The 22,667-nt window shown below is 43.7% G+C and overlaps 2 protein-coding genes across 7 annotated transcripts in view; one reads left to right on the forward strand and one right to left on the reverse strand.

Annotated features, from left to right (window-relative positions):
* The window catches only part of VAMP1 (vesicle associated membrane protein 1), a 126,960-nt gene that overhangs the window by 25,994 nt on the left and 78,299 nt on the right, over nucleotides 1-22,667 (reverse strand). The window contains exons 5-6 of one of the 6 annotated variants that reach the window (XR_014709988.1): nucleotides 15,600-15,654; nucleotides 10,771-10,904 (exon numbers count right to left, since the gene is read on the reverse strand). The exons of 1 other annotated variant lie outside the window; for it this stretch is intronic. Coding sequence is in view for 2 of the 5 variants with exons in the window: in XM_084617669.1 (XP_084473795.1) it covers nucleotides 15,650-15,654 (5 nt within the window). In the remaining 3 variants the exon portion in view is untranslated. Of the gene's footprint in view, nucleotides 1-10,770; nucleotides 10,905-11,037; nucleotides 13,209-14,794; nucleotides 15,655-19,342; nucleotides 19,354-22,667 lie in introns of those variants that run through there. 4 more of the 6 variants (XR_014709989.1, XR_014709987.1, XM_084617669.1 and 1 more) reach the window with 4 other exon arrangements.
* Nucleotides 7,147-14,769, forward strand: FBXO40 (F-box protein 40; the record flags this gene model as incomplete). The annotated part of the gene is made up of 3 exons (XM_084616926.1): nucleotides 7,147-7,158; nucleotides 9,075-10,961; nucleotides 14,323-14,769. The coding sequence occupies 3 exons, from the start codon at nucleotides 7,147-7,149 to the stop codon at nucleotides 14,518-14,520; spliced, it is 2,097 nt and encodes a 698-aa protein (XP_084473052.1). The 3' UTR covers nucleotides 14,521-14,769.

Here is a 22,667-nt window from a genome sequence, read left to right on the forward strand (position 1 = left end):
CAGTGTCAGTCTTTTCATTCATTTATTTAAAGCAGTGGTTCCCAAACTTGTTCCACCGCTTGTGCAGGGAAAGCCCCTGCCGGGCCAGGCCAGTTTGTTTATCTGCCGCGTCCGCAGGTTCGGCCGATCGCGGCTCCCACTGGCAGCAGTTCGCTGCTCCAGGCCAATGGGAACTGCTGGAAGTGGCAGCCAGTAAGTCCCTCGGCCCGCGCCACTTCCAGCAGCACCTATTGGCCTGGAGCATCGAATTGGGGCCACTGGGAGCCGCGATCAGCCGAACCTGTGGACACGGCAGGTAAACAAACCGGCCTGGCCCGGCAGGGGCTTTCCCTGCACAAGCGGTGGAACAAGTTTGGGAACCACTGCTTTAAAGAGATGCATTTTTTTTAAACGGGCCAGTGGTCCATAGCCACACCCCTTAGTGCATTGTAATTGGTTCAGAAAAATTCAGTTTTGAAACTTGTCTAAAGAATAGCTTTTGATTGACTCAGGCAAGAGGTGTGGCTTGTCCAAGGCTGACTGTCCTGAAATTACTAGCATTTGACTAGGGGCAGCAAAGGGGTAAACTGATTTTCTCTTGTCTCTGGCGCTTGGTCAGGGACACAGGCTTTTCTTCCTTTCCTGTAATTTTAAAACTCTCTGCAGCCTCTCTCACTTGATTTTCTCTCTCTTTCTGTAACAGGCTGAAAGGCTTTGCTTTTCTCGGCTGTTCTACAGCCTCTCTCACTTTGTGCTCTGTTTAACCCAACCCAACTTTATTTTTTCTAAAAATACATGTTCTATAACTAATTTAAAGCCTTTATTTCATAAAATCATAGAATCATAGAATATCAGGGTTGGAAGGGACCTCAGGAGGTCATCTAGTCCAACCCCCTGCTCAAAGCAGGACCAATCCCCAATTAAATCATCCCAGCCAGGGCTTTGTCAAGCCTGACCTTAAAAACTTCTAAGGAAGGAGATTGTACCCCCTCCTAGGTAACACATTCCAGTGTTTCACCACCCTCCTAGTGAAAAAGTTTTTCCTAATATCCAACCTAAATCTCCCCCACTGCAACTTGAGACCATTATTCCTTGTCCTGTCATCTTCTACCACTGAGAATAGTTAGAACCATCCTCTTTGGAACCACCTCTCAGGTAGTTGAAAGCAGCTATCAAATCCCCCCTCATTCTTCTCTTCTGCAGACTAAACAATCCCAGTTCCCTCAGCCTCTTCTCATAAGTCATGTGTTCCAGACTCCTAATCATTTTTGTTGCCCTTCGCTGGACTCTCTCCAATTTTTCCACATCCTTCTTGTAGTGTGGGGCCCAAAACTGGACACAGTACTCCAGATGAGGCCACACCAATGTCGAATAGAGGGGAACGATCACATCCCTCGATCTACTGGCTATGCCCCTACTTATACATCCCAAAATGCCATTGGCCTTCTTGGCAACAAAACTGTATGTGACGTTATTGACTTGAACTGGGATCGTATAGAACATTGTTGCAACCAAGGTCCTGTAGTGGCACCAAATCTTTTATAAAGGGGGTCAAATAAGGTATCTAAGACAAGGTTATGGTTTGCTGGTTATGATTATGCTATCTGTTTGCATGTATCATTTTTGTATTTAAAGATATAAGTATTGGCTCTATACTGTCTGTATTTCAAACTTGTGCTATGCTTCTGGGTGACACCCCAGACAAGTTGGTGTCAGCTCTGCTTAGCCTGCTTGATGGCCCATTAAGGGCCATCAGCTATACACCTGACCCATTGAAAGAAGGCAGACACGCCTTGTGACTCAGCAAGGTATGCAGGGACATGCCTATGGAGAGAACTCTGAGGTTTTTCCATGCCATGTGATGGACAGCTTGTCCTTGGGACAAAGAAAGAGAAACCACATGGCAAGAGAATATAAAAAGCTGCTGCAGCTCCTCCATCTGGTCTTCAATCCTGCTTCATACCTCTGGAGGAACTTTGCTACACTGAAGCTTTGACCCAAGGACTGAATGACCCATCCCAGCTGTGGATGTAATCCAGAGACTTGATTTGAATCTGCAGTTTATTCTATCACTGCTACAATCCTGAACCAAGAACTTTGCCATTACAGTATGTAATTGATTCCACCAATTCTTGCTCTCATCTATATCTTTTTCCTTTTATGAATAAACCTTTAGATTTTAGATTCTAAAGGATTGGCAACAGTGTGATTTGTGGGTAAGATCGGATTTGTATATTGACCTGGGTCTTGGGCTTGGTCCTTTGGGATCGAGAGAACCTTTTTTCTTTTACTGGGGTATTGGTTTTCACAATCATTTGTCCCCATAACGAGTGGCACTGGTGGTGATACTGGGAAACTGGAGTGTCTAAGGGAATTGTTTGTGTGATTTGTGGTTAGCCAGTGGGGTAAAATCGAAGTCTTCTGTGTCTGGTTGGTTTGGTTTGCCTTGGTGTGCCTAGAAACCCCAGCCTTGGGCTGTATCTGTCCTGCTTTAAGCAATTTGTCCTGAATTGGCACTCGCAGTTGGGTCCCGCCAGAACCAGCATCGTTACACTGTATAAAAATATTTTTCTCTAAAAAGGCCTGTTAACATATTTTTCTTTACACTTTATTTCTGTTTGCTAAACTATTTAAAAATGTGTAAAAAGCCTGAAAAAAAGTCTTTTATTCTAACCTTTAAAATGTCTTGAAATGTGAAAAACACCCAAACAGTCCTAATGTTTCCTATTAAAAAATAAAAAAACATTTTCAAAATGGTCACCACATCAAATGTGTAAATGTCCAGAAATGAGATCCGAGGACAGGACATAAACCAAAAAGGGGGCGTGAAAACCTGTCAATTTATATGGTGGTGGAACGTACGGAGGTCTTTACTACTCAGGCACCTGAACTGAGACCTACCCCTTCTGTACTTTCAGTGCCCTGGAAATGCCCAAGCAGCATGGAAGACAAGGAACACACAGCCCGTCTCTAATGAGAAGTGAGGTACAGGGGTGGGGCTGGAAGTAATAGGAGTAGAAGGGAACCAGGGCATAAGCTGAGGGGAATGGATAATAGGGGCTATGGTAACATGGTCAAAAGCTGGGGATAGGAAATAGGAACCAAGGAAGAACAGGAGTCAAAGGAGAGGAATAAAGAGGAATAGAAACAGGGATGGAAGCTGGGGTATGAGGCAAAAGGGTCTATAACATTAAAGAGAACACTCCTCTCCAGAACCTTTAACTGAACCCAAAATTTCTGGCAGCAACAAAAGGAGACAATTCAATTAACAGCAGGATACCAAGGGAGGAAAAATAACTTTTGAAGTGGTAATGAGAGTGGCCCATTTCAGACAGTTGACAAGAAAGTGTGAGTAGCAGTAGGGGGAAATTAGTTTGGGGAAATTAGGTTTAGGTTTTGTAATGACCCAGCCACTCCCAGTCTTTATTCAGGCCTAATCTGATGGTGTCCAGTTTGCAAATTAATTCCAGCTCTGTAGTTTCATGCTGGAGTCTGTTTTTGAAGTTTTTTTGTTGAAGAATTGCCACTTTTAGGTCTGTTATCGAGTGACCAGGGAGGTTGAAGTGTTCTTCTACTGGTTTTTGAATGTTATGATTCCTGATGTCAGATGTGTGTCCATTTATTTTTTTCCATAGAGACTGTTCAGTTTGGCCAATGTACATGGCAGAGGGGCATTGCTGGCACATGATGGCATATATCACATTGGTAGATGTGCAGGTGAATGAGCCCCTGATGGTGTGGCTGATGTGGTTAGGTCCTCTGATGGTGTCCCTTGAATAGATATGAGGACAGAGTTGGCACTGGGGTTTGTTGCAGGGTTTGGTTCCTGGGTTGGTGCTTTGTGTTTGCCTTAGAATTTTATCTTCGGACTTTACTGACAAAAAAAGTTTTATCTCCTGTTAGCATTTCAGAGCTGATATAGCTACTGGAGAATGAGCTGAGATCTATTGTGCCTTGGGTATCAGCAACAACATCATCAGCTAACATCTGCATATGGAGCTTCTTATTACTAATAAAATGATGTCCAAGGACAGGGAGAAAAAACATCTTGAAAGTCCCTGGTGGAGTTTGTGGCTAAATTATAAAAAAAATCCTCTTTTGTTTTGTAAATTGAAAAAAAAATGATATTCACTGAAAGATATGTAAAATAATTTTTCTGATAGAAAAGCACAAAAATTAGGAATGGGCCCAAATTAAAACACAGATCTGATTCAGTTCCACTTCTTCTAATGAAAACATCTTACATCAATTTTTCACACCAGTGTCTTTGATGGAGTTCTGATTTGCCCTAGTATAAGTAAGAGCAAGATCAGGCCCAGAAATGTTCCAAAAAGAACTTTCTGTGTTGGTGGGAGACAGGATGAGACCTGCATAGGTTATTACTGACATAGATGCTTATGTGCTTTGGTCCCCATTCAGTTATATATGTATCTATCAATTATTTCTGTCTTGGATTTAGTCTCCCAGTGGAAAGCATTGTTCATATGTTTGTTTTTATTGGTGTATAACAACACCAGTCCTCCTGTGACCTTATGCAAGTCATGGCTGAGACTATTTTCAGAGATTACAGTTGCAGTGAAATACGACAAGAATTAGCACAGCAGTGCTGCTGCCAGTGAGAAATAAATGGGTTGGTGTCTCTTGCTCCTGTGAATACTTCAAATGTAGATAAAACTAAATTCCAAGAAAGAAAGATCTCATCTTCTATAGCATGTGAATATAGGAACTGCCAAACTGGATCAGACCAGTGGTCCACCTGTTCCAGTACCAGATGCTTCCAAGGAAGGTGAAGGAAACTCCATAATGGACAATTACAGAATAATCTGCTGTAGAGTGGTCTGCGCACCACCTGTAGTACCCTCTTGTGTCAGGCTGTGATGTTGCAAGGCGCCCTTGTCTCTGGCACCTCCTGGAGGCCATCTCTCTCTCACCATGTTTTCTGGGGCTCAGCCCTCCAGCCAAGTTCAGTCCCCTTTCAGGGTAACAAAAAGGTCCAAACAAAAATCCTAACAAATCCAAAGTGATGATTCTTTTTCAGCCCCTCTCAGGCCAAATTAATGGCTAGTTCTTTCACAGCAGGATTCCCCATACTGCCTCCCTCCTCCAGGGACTCTGGCAGTTTATCTCTGGGGTTCTTCTTGTTCCCACTAACAAGCTCTATCCCAGGGCTTCTCCCCCAGGAGACTACCCTGCTCCCTGTGGGTTTCTTCTATCCATCATGGGCCCTAACTCAGGGCTTCCTCCACAGGAGTCTACTCTGGTCCCCTGGGGTTTCTTTACCAGATCTCTCTCTATCTGTCATGTTCCCTTCCCCAAAGCCAGTTTCCACCTGTAGGACTCTGGTCTGGAGGCTTATGCCAGCTCTCTTCCCAAAGGCTAGTGAGAAGAGCTCTGCCACTGTCTCCATTTTCCAGGGATCTTGACAATTCTCTTGGGGTTCTCACTGTCAGCTCCAAGCCCTCCCTCAGGGCTTTACTCCACAGCAGCCTACCCTGCTTCCTATGTGTAAGGGGACTGTTGGCCCCTGACTAAAATTCAGTGGTGGGGGGGGGGGGGGTTTGGTTGGCTAGCTCCCAGTACCAAAAGAAAGGGGAAGGGTTGATGGGAAATCATTACCAATGGTGGAGGCCAATGCTCCTGGTCAGCCTGATTGACAGGGTGGCAGGCTAATGATAGAGTCAGGAGGCCAGGGGGGTCCTGTCCCCCGTGTGAGCTGGAATTGTCTGGAACAGAGGGGTTCCAAGCTAAGGAGAGAGCAGGAGCCGGAGATGAGCTGGGGAGCAGAACCATGCCAGCCAGAGAGAGCCAGGGAAGCAGCCCAGGGAGCGGGTCAGTGCTGGGAGCAGAGCTGCAGCAGCCAGAGCCAGAGGGGCCAGAGAAGCAGCCCGGGGAGCTGGAGGCAGAGTGGAGCTGAGACAGAGAGCTGGAGCTGGGAGGGGGGCTGGAGCAGTCCGGAGCCAGCTGCAGTGAGCAGCTGGGGGGAGCGAGGGGGACACAGGGCAGCGGGCCCAGCGCAGGGAGTTGCCCCCAGCCAAGACGCCATGCAGGCCAGACTTGGAGGGGGATCGTAACGGCGATGGGGCGAGGGTGACACTGGAAAGAAAGGTCCTGCCCCCTAGAGCCTGAGAGCATGTGGCACCACCAGAGCAAGTGTCCAACCCACAGCATCCCTGCAGCACAGCCAGGGCCTGAGAAGGAGGCCTGGGACTTGTGAGGAACAGACTGTGAACTTCCCTTACATTCCAGAGACACTGGTTGTGATTCTCCTGTACCCACTAAATGGGGGGTGCTGAGAGCCATTGAACCTAACTGTAAACCCTGTATGTAATGGAAACCACTTCCAGCCAGGGAGTGCTGCGCAGCCCCTGCACTCCTAGTTCCAGCACCTATGGCAGGGTTATGTGTTTTCCTTTAACCTTTCCCATTTTTTCCTTATCTTTTTTAATTGATTGCTGTTTAATAAATTGTATTTACTTTGAACTTATGTAATGATCAGTGGGTCAGGGAAGCATCCAGTGCAGAGAGAGCACCCCGGAGTGGAGACACCCTAGCCCCTGCCCTAAGTGACCACAACAAGGTTGGGGATCAAGCCTCCCAGGAATCCTGGGCCCAGCCTTGTTGGGGTTATGAGGACTCCACCACACAGGAGATTAGAGGGGGAACCCTTGAGGTCAGGCAGGACTCTGGGTAAAGAAAGTGGGAGCAAGGACTCAGATCCTTTCGCTAGACTACTTCACCGGGGTAGTGGATAAGCCAGGAAAGTTCCCCACAATAGCAGGACTATTCCCCCGCTTACATAATGGCTCGCTTCCAGCCTGCAGTAGCTACAACACTTCTCCAAACAGTGTTCCTTTCTCAGCAACCTTTCCTTTATACTGTTCTAGCTGCCTCTGCTTCTAGCTCAGCTGCTCCATTACTAATTAGCTAAAGGGGCACCACCTGGAGCACCTGATGGCTTCCAGTTGTAGCCCACAGGGTTGTCATGGGCTAGTTAGGCCCTAATTCTCCTGAAGGGCCATTGGCTCCGTGACATCTGCCAATGAGGGAAATATTTTGTCTTCACTTTTGTAGGACTGAAAAGATATTAATAAGCTATACATAAATTTATAAATCTGCTAAAACTGGCTCTTTCCCTGTGTGCTGATACAGATTAGGTAAACAAGACTAATGATTCAGAATGTAAGTTGATTACAAGGCAGAGGGTCAGAAAGGAATTTTTTCTCCTAGCATGCAGTGTTGGTTTCACTTCTCTGAATCAACAGGTATTGGTCACTGCCAGAGACAACAGGCTAGTTCAGTGCTGCAGATCCCATGAGAGTTGAGAATCTAAGCTGAAGAGGTGTTGAGGAACCAATGTATGACAAATTTTACTGTAGATGTATGTACTGTAGTGACTACAGATCCCACCAAGTAGTGTCCTATCTAGATCAATTTCCTTCCCTTAGTAGTATTATTATTCCCTTAGTAGTATTCCCTTAGTAGTAGAACCTCTTGCTAATTGTGAAAATGTCACTTCTTAATGGGGAAGGACACAAACTACAGGATTCAAAGAATGTGGGCGAAGAAGCATTATGTATCATTTCTTCCCACAGGACCTGAGCTTACTTTCTGTGAGGCATCTTGCTGTTCTTGGGGATAGGATGGTAGAACTTGAGTTTCTTGCATAGCAATGCAAAACACTAACATCTCAGCACCAGCACTGGTTGTATGGGTGATCAACCACCATGGTTGCCCTGAGCCCCAATTTCCAGGGGGCATTGGACCTCTGTGCTGCTCAGTTTTCATAATTTTTATTTATTTTATTTATTTGTTTGTTTATTATGGCTCGGTTTCTGGATGCTGAAAACATTTTCCACCCTGGGCAGCCAAAAGGCTAGCACTACTCTTGAGGGGCACTATCACCATTGTATTTTTTAGTTTACTGAAACCCAGAAGTCTTCATTATTTGACTAATTATTTGCATTTTTTCCTCAGAGACAAACAAGACGGTCTGCTGGAATTATGGTAGGTGCTTTTGGGAAGGACGTGTGATTTCCTTGTAAGACGCTACCAGTAAAATTGTCCATATCCTTTTCTTCATCCTGACAACATAAAAGGTCCCCCCACTTTGTATCTTTTCTTGTTGTATATCAAAGGAAAAGGAGAAAGGGAACTGTTTATAGATTTAACTACAGTTCCTTCTAATCATTGGCTTTTTCCCTCCACAAATGAAATATGGGGCTGAACCAGGTTGAAATGTGGTCTTGTGGCTAGAGCAGGGAAAGTCCTGCATTCTCTTCCTGTCTCAGCAACTTCCTTGGGACAAGTCATTGACATCCATGGAGCCTGTTTGTGCTTGGCATTAATCTTTGTACTTCAGTTGCCCCATCTGTAAAAGGGCATAATAATAGGTGACTCCCAGAATTATTTTCATGCTCCATTAATTGTTTGCAAGACACTTTGAAAACTGTTTTGGAAAGGTCTTACACAAATACAAATAATTATTTTTATATGACTAAACTCATTTAATTTACAGCTAAGAGATTAATTGAAACCACAATCATAAAAGAAAGGTAGGTAAGCAGTTCATTTAATACAAAACTAGTAGCCTAGTAACCTGCTTGGTGTTTGTAAGTTCTAAAAAATAAAGCAAGCCTGAGCGAAAGCAGCCATGATTAACCATATCGGAAATGTCAAATATGGCCTTCCTTTGTTTCGCTGGAAGATTTATTGTAGAGCTCAAATGTGTACTGTGAACTTTCTCACACCTTACCTCCAGTTGATTGGAATTTAATAAACAACTCTGTTACTGATGCACAAGGAGGACTAGAATCCAACTCACTCTTTCAGAGCTGTGCTGCTCTGCTGGACTAAGAAGAGTAAAGAGCAGTAATGGCTTATTTACATCACCATTATTAACAGATATGACTCTGATACACACAAGGACCAGCTCTGATATGTAAGCAGGTGTCATTTTTATGTAATCACTTTTCAGACTAGAACAACATTTTAGACTTGGCATGTAGGAGTCAAGCAACTTCCACCTGTGGTCAATATGCTGTTTTAGGCAATAACTGTATTTTCTTTTTGTCTTCTCTTATCTATGATGTTCATAGGGCAGGGCTCAGAAAACCAGTCCTGGACAGCACAAGCACTGTGAGAAATGTTTCAACCGGCAATGCCAAGTCCCAGTCGAGCTCACCATCTCTTGCCTAGTGATCAACTGCCATTCACGCTGTGGGGCTGCCTTTCATATGTGTAAACAGGAAGAACACCAACTCTTATGTCCCCTAGAGCAGGTCTCATGCCTCAACTCAGTTTATGGCTGCCCTTTCTCCATGGCCCGTTTTAAGCTGGCAAAGCACCTTCAGGTCTGTCCAGCCAGTGTTGTCCACTGCTCTATGGAATGGAATCGCTGGCCAAATGTAGATTCAGAAACCATTCTACATAAGAACATTATGAAGGAGCCACATGATGATCAGTATCTAGATACAGCCCTAGCCCTCAGAGATCAGAAGATTCTTTTTAGAACTCTGAAAATGGTTGAGCTATTTCCAGAATGGAGAGAAAATGATAACACAGAAGAGCCAATAGCAGGTTTGGAAGAAGGAGCCATTGGAGGAATAGCATGTGATTCTATAGAAGCTGATGGCCAAGTTGCTGAGCTTACCCAACAGGAGCGTGAGGATTTGGCAAAGGATAAGAAGGGGATGGATCTAGTAAGTTACAAAGCCTGGGAGAACATGTTTAGCAAAGAGCTTTCAGCATTGAAGGCAACAGATGTTTCAGCAAACTCGGAAAAAAAGGAAGGAGATTGCTACAAGAAAACAGGACAGATTCTTTGTGATGGCAACCCCAAAGAGAAGACAAAGGAAGCAGCTATTGTGGAAGAGCCAAAAGAAAACAAAAATAATCAAGTGATTACAGGTGCAGAAAAGACAGGTCTGGCTCCTTGGCAAGATGGGATCCTGGAGAGGTTGAAAAAAGAAGTTAACGTAGGGGATTATAACATGTACCTGGTGCATCATGGGAGAATGCTCATCCATTTTGGTCAGCTAGCTGCTTGTACACCAAGAGAGAAAGACTTTGTGTATGGGAATTTGGAGGCTCATGAGGTGAAGACTGTGTGCACCTTCAGAGTGCCAGTTAGCTATCATGGCAAAAGACCACAACTTCGAGATTCCTTGGCATACAAGACAGCAATGATGGACAAGTCAGTGGATACTTCAGATTTGCAAATAAGCCTTGAGGAATTTCCTAAATCAGATACAGCCAGAAGTACACTATTGTGTGCATTGGAAAAGGAACTGAAAGGTCATGAGATCTCAGAAGCAAAGAATATTGATGGACTGTTCATGGATTTTGGGACACAGACATACAGCTTTCAGGTGGAACCCTTCTCCTCTAGAGCTGTTCTAGCGGATGTTCTGGATATAAAAAGCCCACCAGAACTCCATGTAGAGCTTCATACTGAGTGTGTGACTAGAAGACATAACAAAAGCTGCTCAGCCTTCACATTCACTTGCAATCACTTCTTCAGGAGGGATGAGTTTCCTTCACATTTCAAGAATGTTCATGCTGATATCCAGTCCTCTCTAAATGGATGGTTCCAACATCGTTGTCCACTTGCCTACTTGGGATGTACTTTTGTTCAAAACCGCTTCTACCCTGCTAGTCATAAAGCAAAGATTATCTACAGCCAGCATCTTGATACATTTGCTATTAAACCAGAAGTTGATCCTGTGCTCTCTGAAATACAGAAATGCAATTTTACAACAAGTAATCAAGGAAAAGGTAAAGAATCCCTGAGCAGCCTTCCATTGGAACTTTTACAGTATATTGCTGGGTTCTTGGACAGCTTCAGCTTGTCTCAGCTGTCCCAAGTGTCTGTACTGATGAGGGATATCTGTGCCACTCTACTTCAAGAGAGAGGGATGGTCCTCCTGCTGTGGGAGAAAAAAAGATATTCCCATGGAGGTACTTCATGGAGAGCTCGCAAAAAGGCAAGTGACAGTGGTGTTTGGAAAACAAAAGGTATTTGCAGGATCATCGAATTAAAAATATAACACAAGACTTGACTCTGTTTGATGTGAACTGAGCTGTCCTGACACTTAAAGGTCACACACAGAACTTTTTAGAAATTGGACTTGTATCTCTTTTGGGTTCTGTACAGTACTTAAAGATAGCCTGAAACTACCACATCCTATTTTGTAAGGCAAAAGTGAAATACTTGCAAGTAACTGTGACTGTAAAGGGAGCCCAGATTTTCACATCAACTCCTAATGTTTTCACTGATTGGTAATTTACAGGGTATTCATGAAAATTTGCTTTGTTGGGACTTGGCTTCTTAAGGTATCAGGCATGGGATAGGAAGCCCTTTACCTCTAAGTTTAAAACTAGCCCAGGTTGGTAATGACTGAAAATTACTTACATCTGCTGGCGACTTTTGGTGGTCTAAGTGAAATGTGTTGACGGGTCTCACTCCAGCTCTCAGTCAGTGGGTGTCAGCATTACACATTCATCATCACAACTGACACTGATTTTGCTGTTACTCTCACAAGAAGTCAAGGACTGAATGGTTTTGGGAGACTTTGGGCTTATCTACATGGTATGTTAGAGCGCACCAGCTGGGATGGAAATTCTAATGGGCACCAGCTTGTTGCACACTAACTGGCCAGTGTGAATCATAGAATCATAGACTTTAAGGTCAGAAGGGACCATTATGATCGTCCAGTCTGACCCCCTGCACAACACAGGCCACAGAATCTCACCCACCAACTGCTGTAACAAACCCCTAACCTATGTCTGAGCTATTGAAGTCCTCAAATCTTGGTTTAAAGACTTCGAGGTGCAGAGAATCCTCCAGCAAGTGACCCATGCCCCACGCTGCAGAGGAAGGCAAAAACCCCCCAGGGCCTCTGCCAATCTGCCCTGGAGGAAAATTCCTTCCCAACCCCAAATATGGCGATCAGCTAAACCCTGAGCACGTGGGCAAGACTCACCATCCAGACACCCAGGAAAGAATACTCTGTAGTAACTCAGATCCCACCCCACCTAACATCCCATCACAGGCCATAGGGCATATTTATCGTTAATAGTCAAAGATCAATTAATTGCCAAAATTAGGCTATCCCATCATACCATCTCCTCCATAAACTTATCAAGCTTAGTCTTGAAGCCAGATATGTCTTTTGCTCCTGCTGGTGTGCACTAAAAGTTCTCTCATGTGTGTTAATGTATTACTGTTTGAAATGGGATTACATCAGTGTGCCCTAGAGGACTTTAGTGTGTCCCAACAGGGTCCACATGAGCCAGTCAGTGTGCAAACATGCTGGTGCACATTAGAATTTATGCCCCCCTGGTGCACATTAACACATTGTGCAGACAAGCTCTTTAATATGACTACATATACAAGGTCATACACGCAGAGACAAAGAGTGTGTGTCACACAGGATGTATCTTGAAAAGCAGTGACTCTGAAAAGGACTTAGGGGTAAAAGTAGATAACCAAATGAACATAAGCTCTCAGTTTAAAGCTCTGGCCAAAAAGCTAATGTGAACTTCGGATGTATAAAAAAGGAAATCTCGAGTAGAAATAGGGATGTTATATTACCTATGTATATGGCAGGCAGGGGACTACCACCACATTGTTTCCAGTAGTACTGTGTCCATGTCTGGTGTCTGTGCTTCAAAAAGGACACCAAAAATGGGTAAGGGTTTAGCGAAGAACCACAAAAATGTTTTAAGATCTGACTTTCAGTGAGAGGCATAGGGAGCTCAGTCTGTTAAGGTTAAGAGGTGACTTGATCATTGTCTATAACAAGTACCTATATGGGGAGAAGATATGTAAGAGCTGAGGGCTTTTTAATCTAGCATAACAAAATTGAACAGCTGGAAGCTGAAGCTAGCCAAATGCAAATTGGAATTAGGTTAGGAATAAGTTACAACATTTTAATTGCTGGGAATCAACCAGTGGAAGAACTTACGCAGTGATGTGGTGGATTCTGCTTGATCATTTGAAATCTTTAAATCACAATTTATGGGCTTTATGCAGAAATTACTGTGTGAAATTTTATGGTAATGCAGGCCAGACTAGATGATCACAGTTGTCCCCTTTTGGACTTAAAATCTGTCAGTCTATTAATGGAATGCCTCTCTTACTCCTCCAGGTGAGAAGTGAGGGAGATTGGTGAAGGAGCACAAGGTTTGGGGATGGGACTTCACACTGCCGCTGTTCTGCTGCTCTTGGACTGTTGACAGAAGACATAAGTTTACAGAGTTGTTAGTCTGGTACATTTCACCAGCACTTCACTAACAAATATAGGGAAAGAGGGTGAACTTTTAAACCACCTTTCCTTCCTTCCAGTTCTAGGCTGATCAGGAGCCAAAACAGCCCTAGTATAATTTAGGCAGGCTGGAACCTGCTTTAAATTACAATTCATTCTCTGGTGCTTCCTATGAAAATTGCTAAGAATTTAGCACTGTCCCAGAATTTCCATACTGCTGTGTTGTGACTCTGCTCCGGCCGCCGTGGGACCGCGGCCAGGAGCCACCAAGCTGCAGCTGCTCCTGGCACCCCAGGACTGCTGCTCAGGCAGCTTCCAGGGCCAGCTGCACTGGCCGCTGCTCGGGCGATCCGGGGCCAGCTGCCCGGGGCTGACAGAGCAGCAGCCGGTGCAGCTAGCCCCAGGCCACTCCAGTAGCGGCTGGTGCAGCTGGCTGCGGGGCAACCTGAGCAGCTGGCTGCAGAGCTGCTCCAGCAATGGCTGGCGTGGCTGTCCCCAGGGCCAGCTGCTTGGGCGGTTCTGGGATCAGCCACACTGGCCGCTGCAGAACTTCTGGAGGTCGCAGGAAGTCACAGAATCGGTGACTTCCACGACCTCCGTTACAGACATGGAGCCCTATGCATAATACCTAGTAATATGGTGTATACGACTACTATCATATATGTATTGGCTAATATTTCACATATTTGGATTTCTGTTACAGATAACTTTAACTCTGAAGTTCCTAGATTTATAATGCTTGGTTTTGGAATAATTATAACATTGGTCGAATGTTTTTTACCTATAAGTTATTCATGTGCACTCTCAACCTTACTTCCATTTTAATATACTTTTGGTTTGGTATACATAAGTATGTATTTACACAAAGAGAGAGATGTTATAAGACAGTGTATATAAAGACATAGGACCTGATTTTCCACTGTTACACCAATCCTATGCTATCATGACTCCACTAGTCAGTCCAATCAATTAAGAGTAATGACAGCAAATTTTAATATCAGAACATCGATGTGTTTGTAAAACCTCTTTGCATTTTAATTAACATTCTAGTATTCTCTCCTTTATTCCCACATACTAGATCTGGCAGTTTAGCAGCCTGTTCTCCCCTGTTAACAACTGGCAGTTCGGTGATGTTCCCTCCATGTCTGAACACCTGAAGATCTGTCCGTTCTACGATGTGGAGCACAAGAAGGATCCATTCTTACTTGCCAGCATGTGTGGACCCCGAAAGCGGGCTCAAGATAGCTTGGTCTCAACCTTCAGGCATGGATCCTGAATACATCCCCCCAGCTTCCTCCCCCAGGTCTCTCAGAGGAGTACTGGGATCTGGGTTGTAGAGATTATTATGTGGGCACCCCATAAGAAAATTCCCTTTGGAAACACAAAATCAACCTTTTGCTGTTCTGTTTGGAATATGTTGCATCATTTTCCTTCAGTATTTTAGCAATACAAAAAAAAAATCAGTACTTCATTCAGCTGATTGCTGATATTACAGGCTTTCTGTTTATTTTTTGTGTTTCATGCCTGCTCATAAATAGAGCCACCTGGAAAAAGCAATGATAAGAGTACTGGTTTATAACAGGCAGCCTGGCAATCTGGAAATCAGGGAAAAGCTACTGTCACCATACTTTTTCCCTGAGGGAGGAAAGAGCAGCTAGAGTACCTAGTTTGGATGAATCTTATCCCTGTCAGTAAGCAGAATCATCGACGACTACTAGCACACAGAGAAATTCCTAGAGTGTGCATTTGCTAGATTACTTGAAAACTGACAGATGTGGAGATAGCAATGGTACTGGTGTGCATAGGCATAGGAGAACAAGCCCCAAATTGGTGGATGAGTTACAGCTATATAGATGTTTTATCAAGGAGACAAGAATGCATCAAACAGTAACAAACTGGTATTTGAGGGAAAAGGACTTTAGGCCCTGATTCATGAAAGTATCCCCATTCTGGACCGCATTTAAGTGCATGCTTAAAGTAGAGATGGTTGAAACAGTTCAAATAAAAAAATTCTTTGTCAAAAATGACAGCCAAAATTAAAGACCATTTTTTGACAAATTTGCCCTAAATGACACTGTTTTCAATGTCATGCAGTGAGTCAGAAACATTCCTGGCTTCTATGCTCAAACTTCTAAACAATTCTCATTGGCCAGCTGATGCAAAGTGGAATAGCACCATGAAAGTCAGTTTATACCAGCTGAGGATCTGGCCCATTTTACAATTAGTACCTGTCCCAATGGTGTTGGTATTATTTCAGCTCTGGTCTGCTTGCGTCAAGTCCAGAGAAAATTGCTCCGCTAGCTCTCTTTACATAGAGAGAGAGATTATGACATCAGTTTCACCCCCACTCCATACCTGTCATCTTGACTCTTCCTTTATTCTGTCTGTGAAAGCAGGTCCTGGAATCAGACTGGAGAGAAAGGGCAACATTTTTAATTTTGGCAGTTCAGGGTATGAATTAGAGAAGAGAACATCTTGACAGTGGTCCCTTTCCCTTCCCTTCATTTGATGCTGCAGGATGTTGTCCCTGTTAACTGGTGACCAGGCACTAGCTAGGATTTAATTAATCAGAAGAGATATGCTGAGCTGGTCTAACCTGGAAGCCTCTGATAAAAGCTTCACTGAAATCGTCTGAGCTAGATCCTGCCCTATTTATCTTAGTGAGCATAACATGGATTTTAAAGACAGATACCAAAGGGGTTGGCTAGGAGAAGCTGGGCACCTGTTGCTTTTGTAAAACAACTTGTCTGCTATAGAGGAGCTCAAATTGGAAGACTGAATCCAAACCTCTAATACTGAGGACATTTGGATCCAGATCTCATACTTGAATTTCATGGCCTGGCCCCATTTTAGTTGCCTGTTTTATTTCCAAAGAATAAAAGTCACATTCTACTCTGGGTCTTGACTGACAGACTATGTGTCAGTCCCAGTACCCTACACTGAAACTATGGCTTAGGTGAGACCTGGGAAGTATAAGGAATATATTTAAACGCATGAGACAAGCATGGACTTTTGGAACAATAAGTGTTAAGTGGGTTTCCTGAGGAATCCCTGGGGAGTGGTTAATATAAATTCCACTACACGAGTTATGCAAAAACCTAGTCCTTTCAAACTATGCCCTGAGGAGCGGGCCATCAATTGGTGATTGCCTGTTCTCGGAGACTGGAGATCAAAGGCCCAAGCTCTATACAGAAGCAGCTGAACCTTCCAGTTGGGATTCTGGTGCCTGATCTAAAAACTGACATGAACATGTAACCAAGGGGGCAAATCCAGCTGTGAGGTTTGCAAGACTGACCCCTATCAGAGCCCCCAACTGGAATTAGGGTGACCACTAATAAGTTATTTATATGCATGTAGGTACTTTTATTCTTTTGTATATGTTTTCCCTGTAATGCTTTTTACCTTAACAATAAATGTGCTTGCTTGGAAAGCGCTGTGTGGTGATTTGTAGCCGCTGGCCATGCAGGCTTTGGCTATGGTTCAGGCGCTACAGGGGCACAGCCATGGCGCTGCATCTGTGCCACTGTGGCATCCAGTATAGATATTTGCTACAACCATAGAAGAGGGTTTTTTCCGTTGCTGTAACAAACCCACCTTTCCGAGAGGTGTAAGCTAGAAGTGGTTAATATAAATTCAACTACCACAGTTATGCAAAATTCTGCCTTTTCAAGCTCCCCCCTGAGGAGAGAGCCGTCAACTGGTGATTACCTGTTCCCGGAGACTGGTGACCAAAGGCCCAACCTGTATAAAGAAACAGCTGAACTGTCCAAGTGGGGTTCTGGTGCCAGATCTAAAAATTGACATGAACTTGTAACCAAGGGGGCAAACCCAGCTATGGGGTTTGATAGACTGACCTTTACCTGCATCCCTCAGGAAGTTCCCTCCCACCCTTTCCAGGGCTCTTAGAGATCATTTTTGACCACATGAACATGTATCCACAAAAAGAAAAAGGAGTACTTGTGGCACCTTAGAGATTAACAAATTTATTTGAGCATAAGCTTTTGTGAGCTACAGCTCACTTCATCGGATGCATTCAGTGGAAAATACTGATCAGGTAAGGTGTGCTATTACCAGCAGGAGAGAGGGGCGGCAGGGGGACCTTTTGTAGTGATAATCAAAGTGGGCCATTTCCAGCAGTTGACAAGAAAGTCTGAGGAACAGCGGGGGACAGGGGGAATAAACATGGGGAAATAGTTTTACTTTGTGTAATGACACATCCACTCCCAGTCTTTATTCAAGCCTAAGTTAATTGTATCCAGTTTGCAAATTAATTCCAATTCAGCAGTCTTTCGTTGGAGTCTGTTTTTGAAGTTTTTTTATTGAAGAATTGCCACTTTTAGGTCTGTAATCGAGTGACCAAAGAGATTGAAGTGTTTTCCGACTGGTTTTTGAATGTTATAATTCTTGACGTCTGATTTGTCTCCATTTATTATGTTACGTAGAGACTGTCCATTTTGGCCAATGTACATGGAAGAGGGGCATTGCTGGCACATGATGGCATATATCACATTGGTAGATGTGCAGGTGAACGAGCCTCTGATAGGGTGGCTGATGTGATTAGGCCCTGAATAGATATGTGGACAGAGTTGGCAACGGGCTTTGTTGCAAGGATAGGTTCCTGGGTTAGTGGTTCTGTTGTGTGGTGTGTGGTTGCTGGTGAGTATTTGCTTCAGGTTGGGGGGCTGTCTGTAAGCAAGGACTGGCCTGTCTTCCAAGATCTGTAAGAGTGATGGGTCGTCCTTTAGGATAGGTTGTAGATCCTTGATGATGCTTTGGAGAGGTTTTAGTTGGGGGCTGAAGATGATGGCTAGTGGTGTTCTGTTATTTTCTTTGTTGGGCCTGTCCTGTAGTAGGTAACTTCTGGGTACTCTTCTGGCTCTGTCAATCTGTTTCTTCACTTCAGCAGGTGGGTATTGTAGTTGTAAGAATGCTTGATAGAGATCTTGTAGGTGTTTGTCTCTGTCTGAGGGGTTGGAGCAAATGCGGTTGTATCGTAGAGCTTGGCTGTAAACAATGGATCGTGTGGTGTGGTCTGGATGAAAGCTGGAGGCATGGAAATGGCCCACCTCGATTATCACTACAAAAGGTCCCCCCCTCCCCCGCTCTCCTGCTGGTAATAGCTCACCTTACCTGATCACTCTCGTTACAGTATGTATGGTAACACCCATTGTTTCTGTGTATATAAATCTCCCCGCTGTATTTTCCACTGAATGCGTCCGATGAAGTGAGCTGTAGCTCATGAAAGCTTATGCTCAAATAAATTTGTTAGTCTCTAAGGTGCCAGAAGTACTCCTTTTCTTTTTGCGGATATAGACTAACACGGCTGCTACTCTGAAACCATGCTCATGTATGGGGCTGGTGTTCTTCTACTGCTTTTACTCCAGTCCCTTATACATTCTTACATACAACTTATCTGTAACTAGTCTCTGTAGAACCCTCCATTTGAATCCTTCAGGATCTCCTGGTCATGGTCCAGAGTGCCAGACAAATCTTGAATCAGCAGTCTGGTCTCATGCTTCTCCTCTGCACTGTCCTTGTGATCTCACTCATCAGCAATTATCCCCATGGCCTTGCTCCCTTACATGGGCAATGGGTGAAGCTTTCACTCGGGGAGGCTAGCTCCCCGACTTGCCTCTTCTGCTCGTGGCCCTGCCCACACTCCACCCCACTCCGCCCAGACCCCTCCCCCTCCCCACTTGGATGGTTTCCACTGTGTGCCAGATTGTGTTTGTGAAGACTGGACATGCAGAAGGTACCTAATTAAAAGCACTAAATTTGGGAATAAATTATGCCAGTCACAGATTTTTTGATACCCTGATAACTGACATGCAGGCATCCTGCAAAATGGCCTTTTCAAGTCCCCCCCCCCACCATCTCATTGATCCTGGGGAACATATAATGGCAAGCAGCAGTTAAAGCTAATTGAGAAATCTCTTTTCAGGGGGTAGCCATGTTAGTCTGTATCAGCCAAAAGAACCAAGGAGTCCTTGTGGCACTTTAGAGACTAACAGATCTCTGGCCTCCTTTCTTCACACAAGAAAACAAGGTGTCAGGCCTCACTCTCAGCTGGCAATTGCACCCTGACAGGAAGAAAATGGCTGGAATCAGACTGCAAAAGCTGCCACCTCATTTTCACTTCTTCACACAAACAAAGCTTGAGCTTCCTATGTTTGTTGTTTCAACAGCAGTAAGCACCACAGGCAATAAATAAGAGGAGTGGCTGCTGCAGCTAGACATTAATCCTGGCAGTAAAATAAAGGCTACTTTAACAACACTACTACCCCCTCACAGAACCAAGAAGGCAAAAAGTCCCACTGAGGCAACATGATGGTGCCACCTTTATGTACCAGACTCTATATCCCCAGAGATGAAGGAACCAAATCCCCAGGTAGCCCCATTCTCATGAGAAACTGGTCACCAGGCAGATGCAAGCCCCCATCCTCTAAAAACAGTTGAGTCTCTTATTCTATGTCTCCTCTCCACCACTGTGTCCCTCCCCCCTTCCTTCCACACCCCTTCCCCCTCTCCCCTGCTCCCCCGGGAGCAGCAGCTGAGCTGGGGGAACAAGTGGGGGGTGGGGGCGCAAGGAGGAAACCCATGGAACAAGTAGGGGGGAGGCTGAGCAAAGGGGGGACTGGGGCCAAATGTGAGTGGGGAGAGGGGGGCGGAGGAGTGTAATTTTTTTGGATGGACATTTAATTTTTTTAACTTGAGAGAGAGAAAAATATATATTTTTAATATGTTCAATATATATATTTTAATATGTTCACCTTGTACATGAGGGGAAAATATTTTTCCATGAGGGAGAAACTTTTTTTTTTTTTTAGAATAAGAGAAAAAAATATTTTTCTTCACATGATGGGGAAATATTATGTAAAAGAAAAATTATGGAAGAAAAATTCTTTAACTATGGAAGATTTTTTTAACATGACAGAATTTTATTTTTAACATGATCAGGAAAACATTTTTAACACAAGGAGGAAATTTTTTAATACACCACAAAAAAATTTTGTTTTATCGGATGGAATTTTTTATATGATGGAAAAAATATATATTTTTAACATGCCAGAAAATATTTTTTCTTTTACATGACTAAATTATTCTTTTTTTGCACAATTTTTTGAAAAATAAAATTTGTTTTTAATGCAGAAAGTATTGTTTCAAAAAAATTTTGATTTGTTTTTCAGTTTTTATAAAGAATTTTTTTCTATTTTTTTTTCAAAAAATACTTTTGTCTTATGACTTCTAACAGAAATCAATTTTATATCTAAATATATATGTATTTATTTTTATTCCAAAAGTTATTTTTTTCAAACAGTTTTTCTATCTTTTGCAAAAAAAAGTATCAGTTATCTTTTTCTTTTTTAATTTTTGATTGTGTACACATTGAATTTTTTCAAAAAAATATTTGTCCTATTTTTTTAATGCAGAAATAGATTTCCTCTGGGACTATTTCCTAGGAACAGCTGATCTATAGGGCAAAAGGGGAACTTAGGGATCCCAGTTACTTGACAAACACCGCCAGTGAGTTAAACAATGGTCCTTCTCTGTGTATACCATAGAGTGCCTCGTCTATCAGCATCTTCATCAGAGGTGGGGATGCTCCTCCCTAAAAGAGTTTCTAGGCCTCACGGATGTTGGGGTGGATCCCAGTCACTCCCAAAAGGGGTAGGTTTTATCCCAGAGAAGAGTTTATGGTCCTCAACTCTCTCATAGGGTGACCAACTACTGCATTCTACCAATTGTCCTAGAGCAGTTATCAGACCTCATTAGTAGCAGTTGAGGGAGTAGATGTTAGTGTAATGATGGCTTTTATATCTTCTCGTTATGTCTTGCCTTCTGTTTCAACAAAGTATTCAATTTAGCTGTAAAGGCGGGTCCCAGCTAGTGTAGTCTCCTCCTTTGGGTAACTGCCAGCCAGAAACACATGCCAGAGGCCAATTTCACCCAGAGTACCAACTTCCTTGGGAATACATTGTGCATCAAAGTCATTAGCTACTCTCACAAATATAGACACTCTGTTTGTTGGGGGGGTCATCTCACCATCTGTAAATTATGGTATTCCTGACGATTTTCACGGTTCCCAACTCCAGATAGATAATAGCATCCTCAGTGTCTATGGGCACCTTAGCCAGTACAAGGGCTTGGTTGGGTTTACATAGAACAATTAGCTTACAATGCTCTTTTAAAGTCCAGTAGGGCTCAGACGAATAATCAGAACTTCAACCACATCAAAATTAGATATGAATGCTTTCTTGCTGCAGAAGTTGGGGTGGCAGAGGGAGTCCAGTGGTGCCTCCAAAATGAAATGCAATTCCCCTTTCCTTCCTGAGCTACTAGGGAGCAGGCAACACTCACCTGGTGTCCCAGGCACCTGCTATTGTCAACAGTAAAGGAGATCCTCAGTATCCCAATGTTAATGTTGGATAGGTGGGAATCCTGAAGCCACCTCACAGCATTATAAATAAATTAATCTTGGCGACTTTCCCTGGAGTATTGACTTTTGTATAGAATTAGTACCAGCCCAAACAATACATCAAAAAGCAATTCGTTTTACCTCAACAATTTCACAATGTTGTATTAAAATGAAACATGACGACCTCGGGCATCTTGGGTTGGATAAGACCTATGGGCATGTATGAGCCAGATTCTGCTGGCGATGGATGAAGATTGATGGGGAGCAGTATTGTAAGACCTGTGCCCAGTATACACAGTGGAAGATTCTACCCACAAGAGCTGCTCCACTGTTTCATCTTCACAGTGAAGGCCGTGTGGATTTAGTTGAAATGGATTTTCTCACAACTGAATCCAATAGCAGAAATACTTGTATTAGTTGTAACTGATCATTTCACAAGGTAGGCATAGGCTTTTCCACACTACAGACCAAACAGCCTGCTACTATTTCTAAAACTCCTTGAGAAAACTACTGTGTGCATTATGGGCAACCCAAGTGGATGCACAGGACTTCAAGAGCCGATTAATTCAGGAACTTGTAACTATGGTAGGTGTAAAAAAAAAAACATCAAAAATCTAGGACAATAGCCTATCATCCACTGGGAGATCCACAGCTTGAATATTTTAATTGGACCCTGCTTAATATGTTGGCAACCTTAAATCTCAAACAGAACTCTAGATGGAGCCAGCATGTTAGCCATCTTGTACATGCTTACAACTGTACGTGAAATGAGGCCACTGGGTATTCTCTGTATATCTTAATGTTTGGACTAGAAGACCTAACTGCAAAAACCTGTACCTAGGTCAGGGGGCAACACCTGCAACAACACTACCCCTGGCACCAGGTACCTTACCTCCCCTAACCCTAAGTCAAGGGGCCCTACCTGCCCCCAACCCTAACCCTCGAACAGCAGATCCTTCCTAAACCTAAGTCAGGGGCCCTTTTTGCCATAACCCTCACCCTAGCAC

Source organism: Lepidochelys olivacea (genome assembly GCF_965140295.1).
Source record: "Lepidochelys olivacea isolate rLepOli2 genome assembly, chromosome: 1".
In the NCBI taxonomy this organism is placed as follows: Eukaryota; Metazoa; Chordata; order Testudines; family Cheloniidae; genus Lepidochelys; species Lepidochelys olivacea.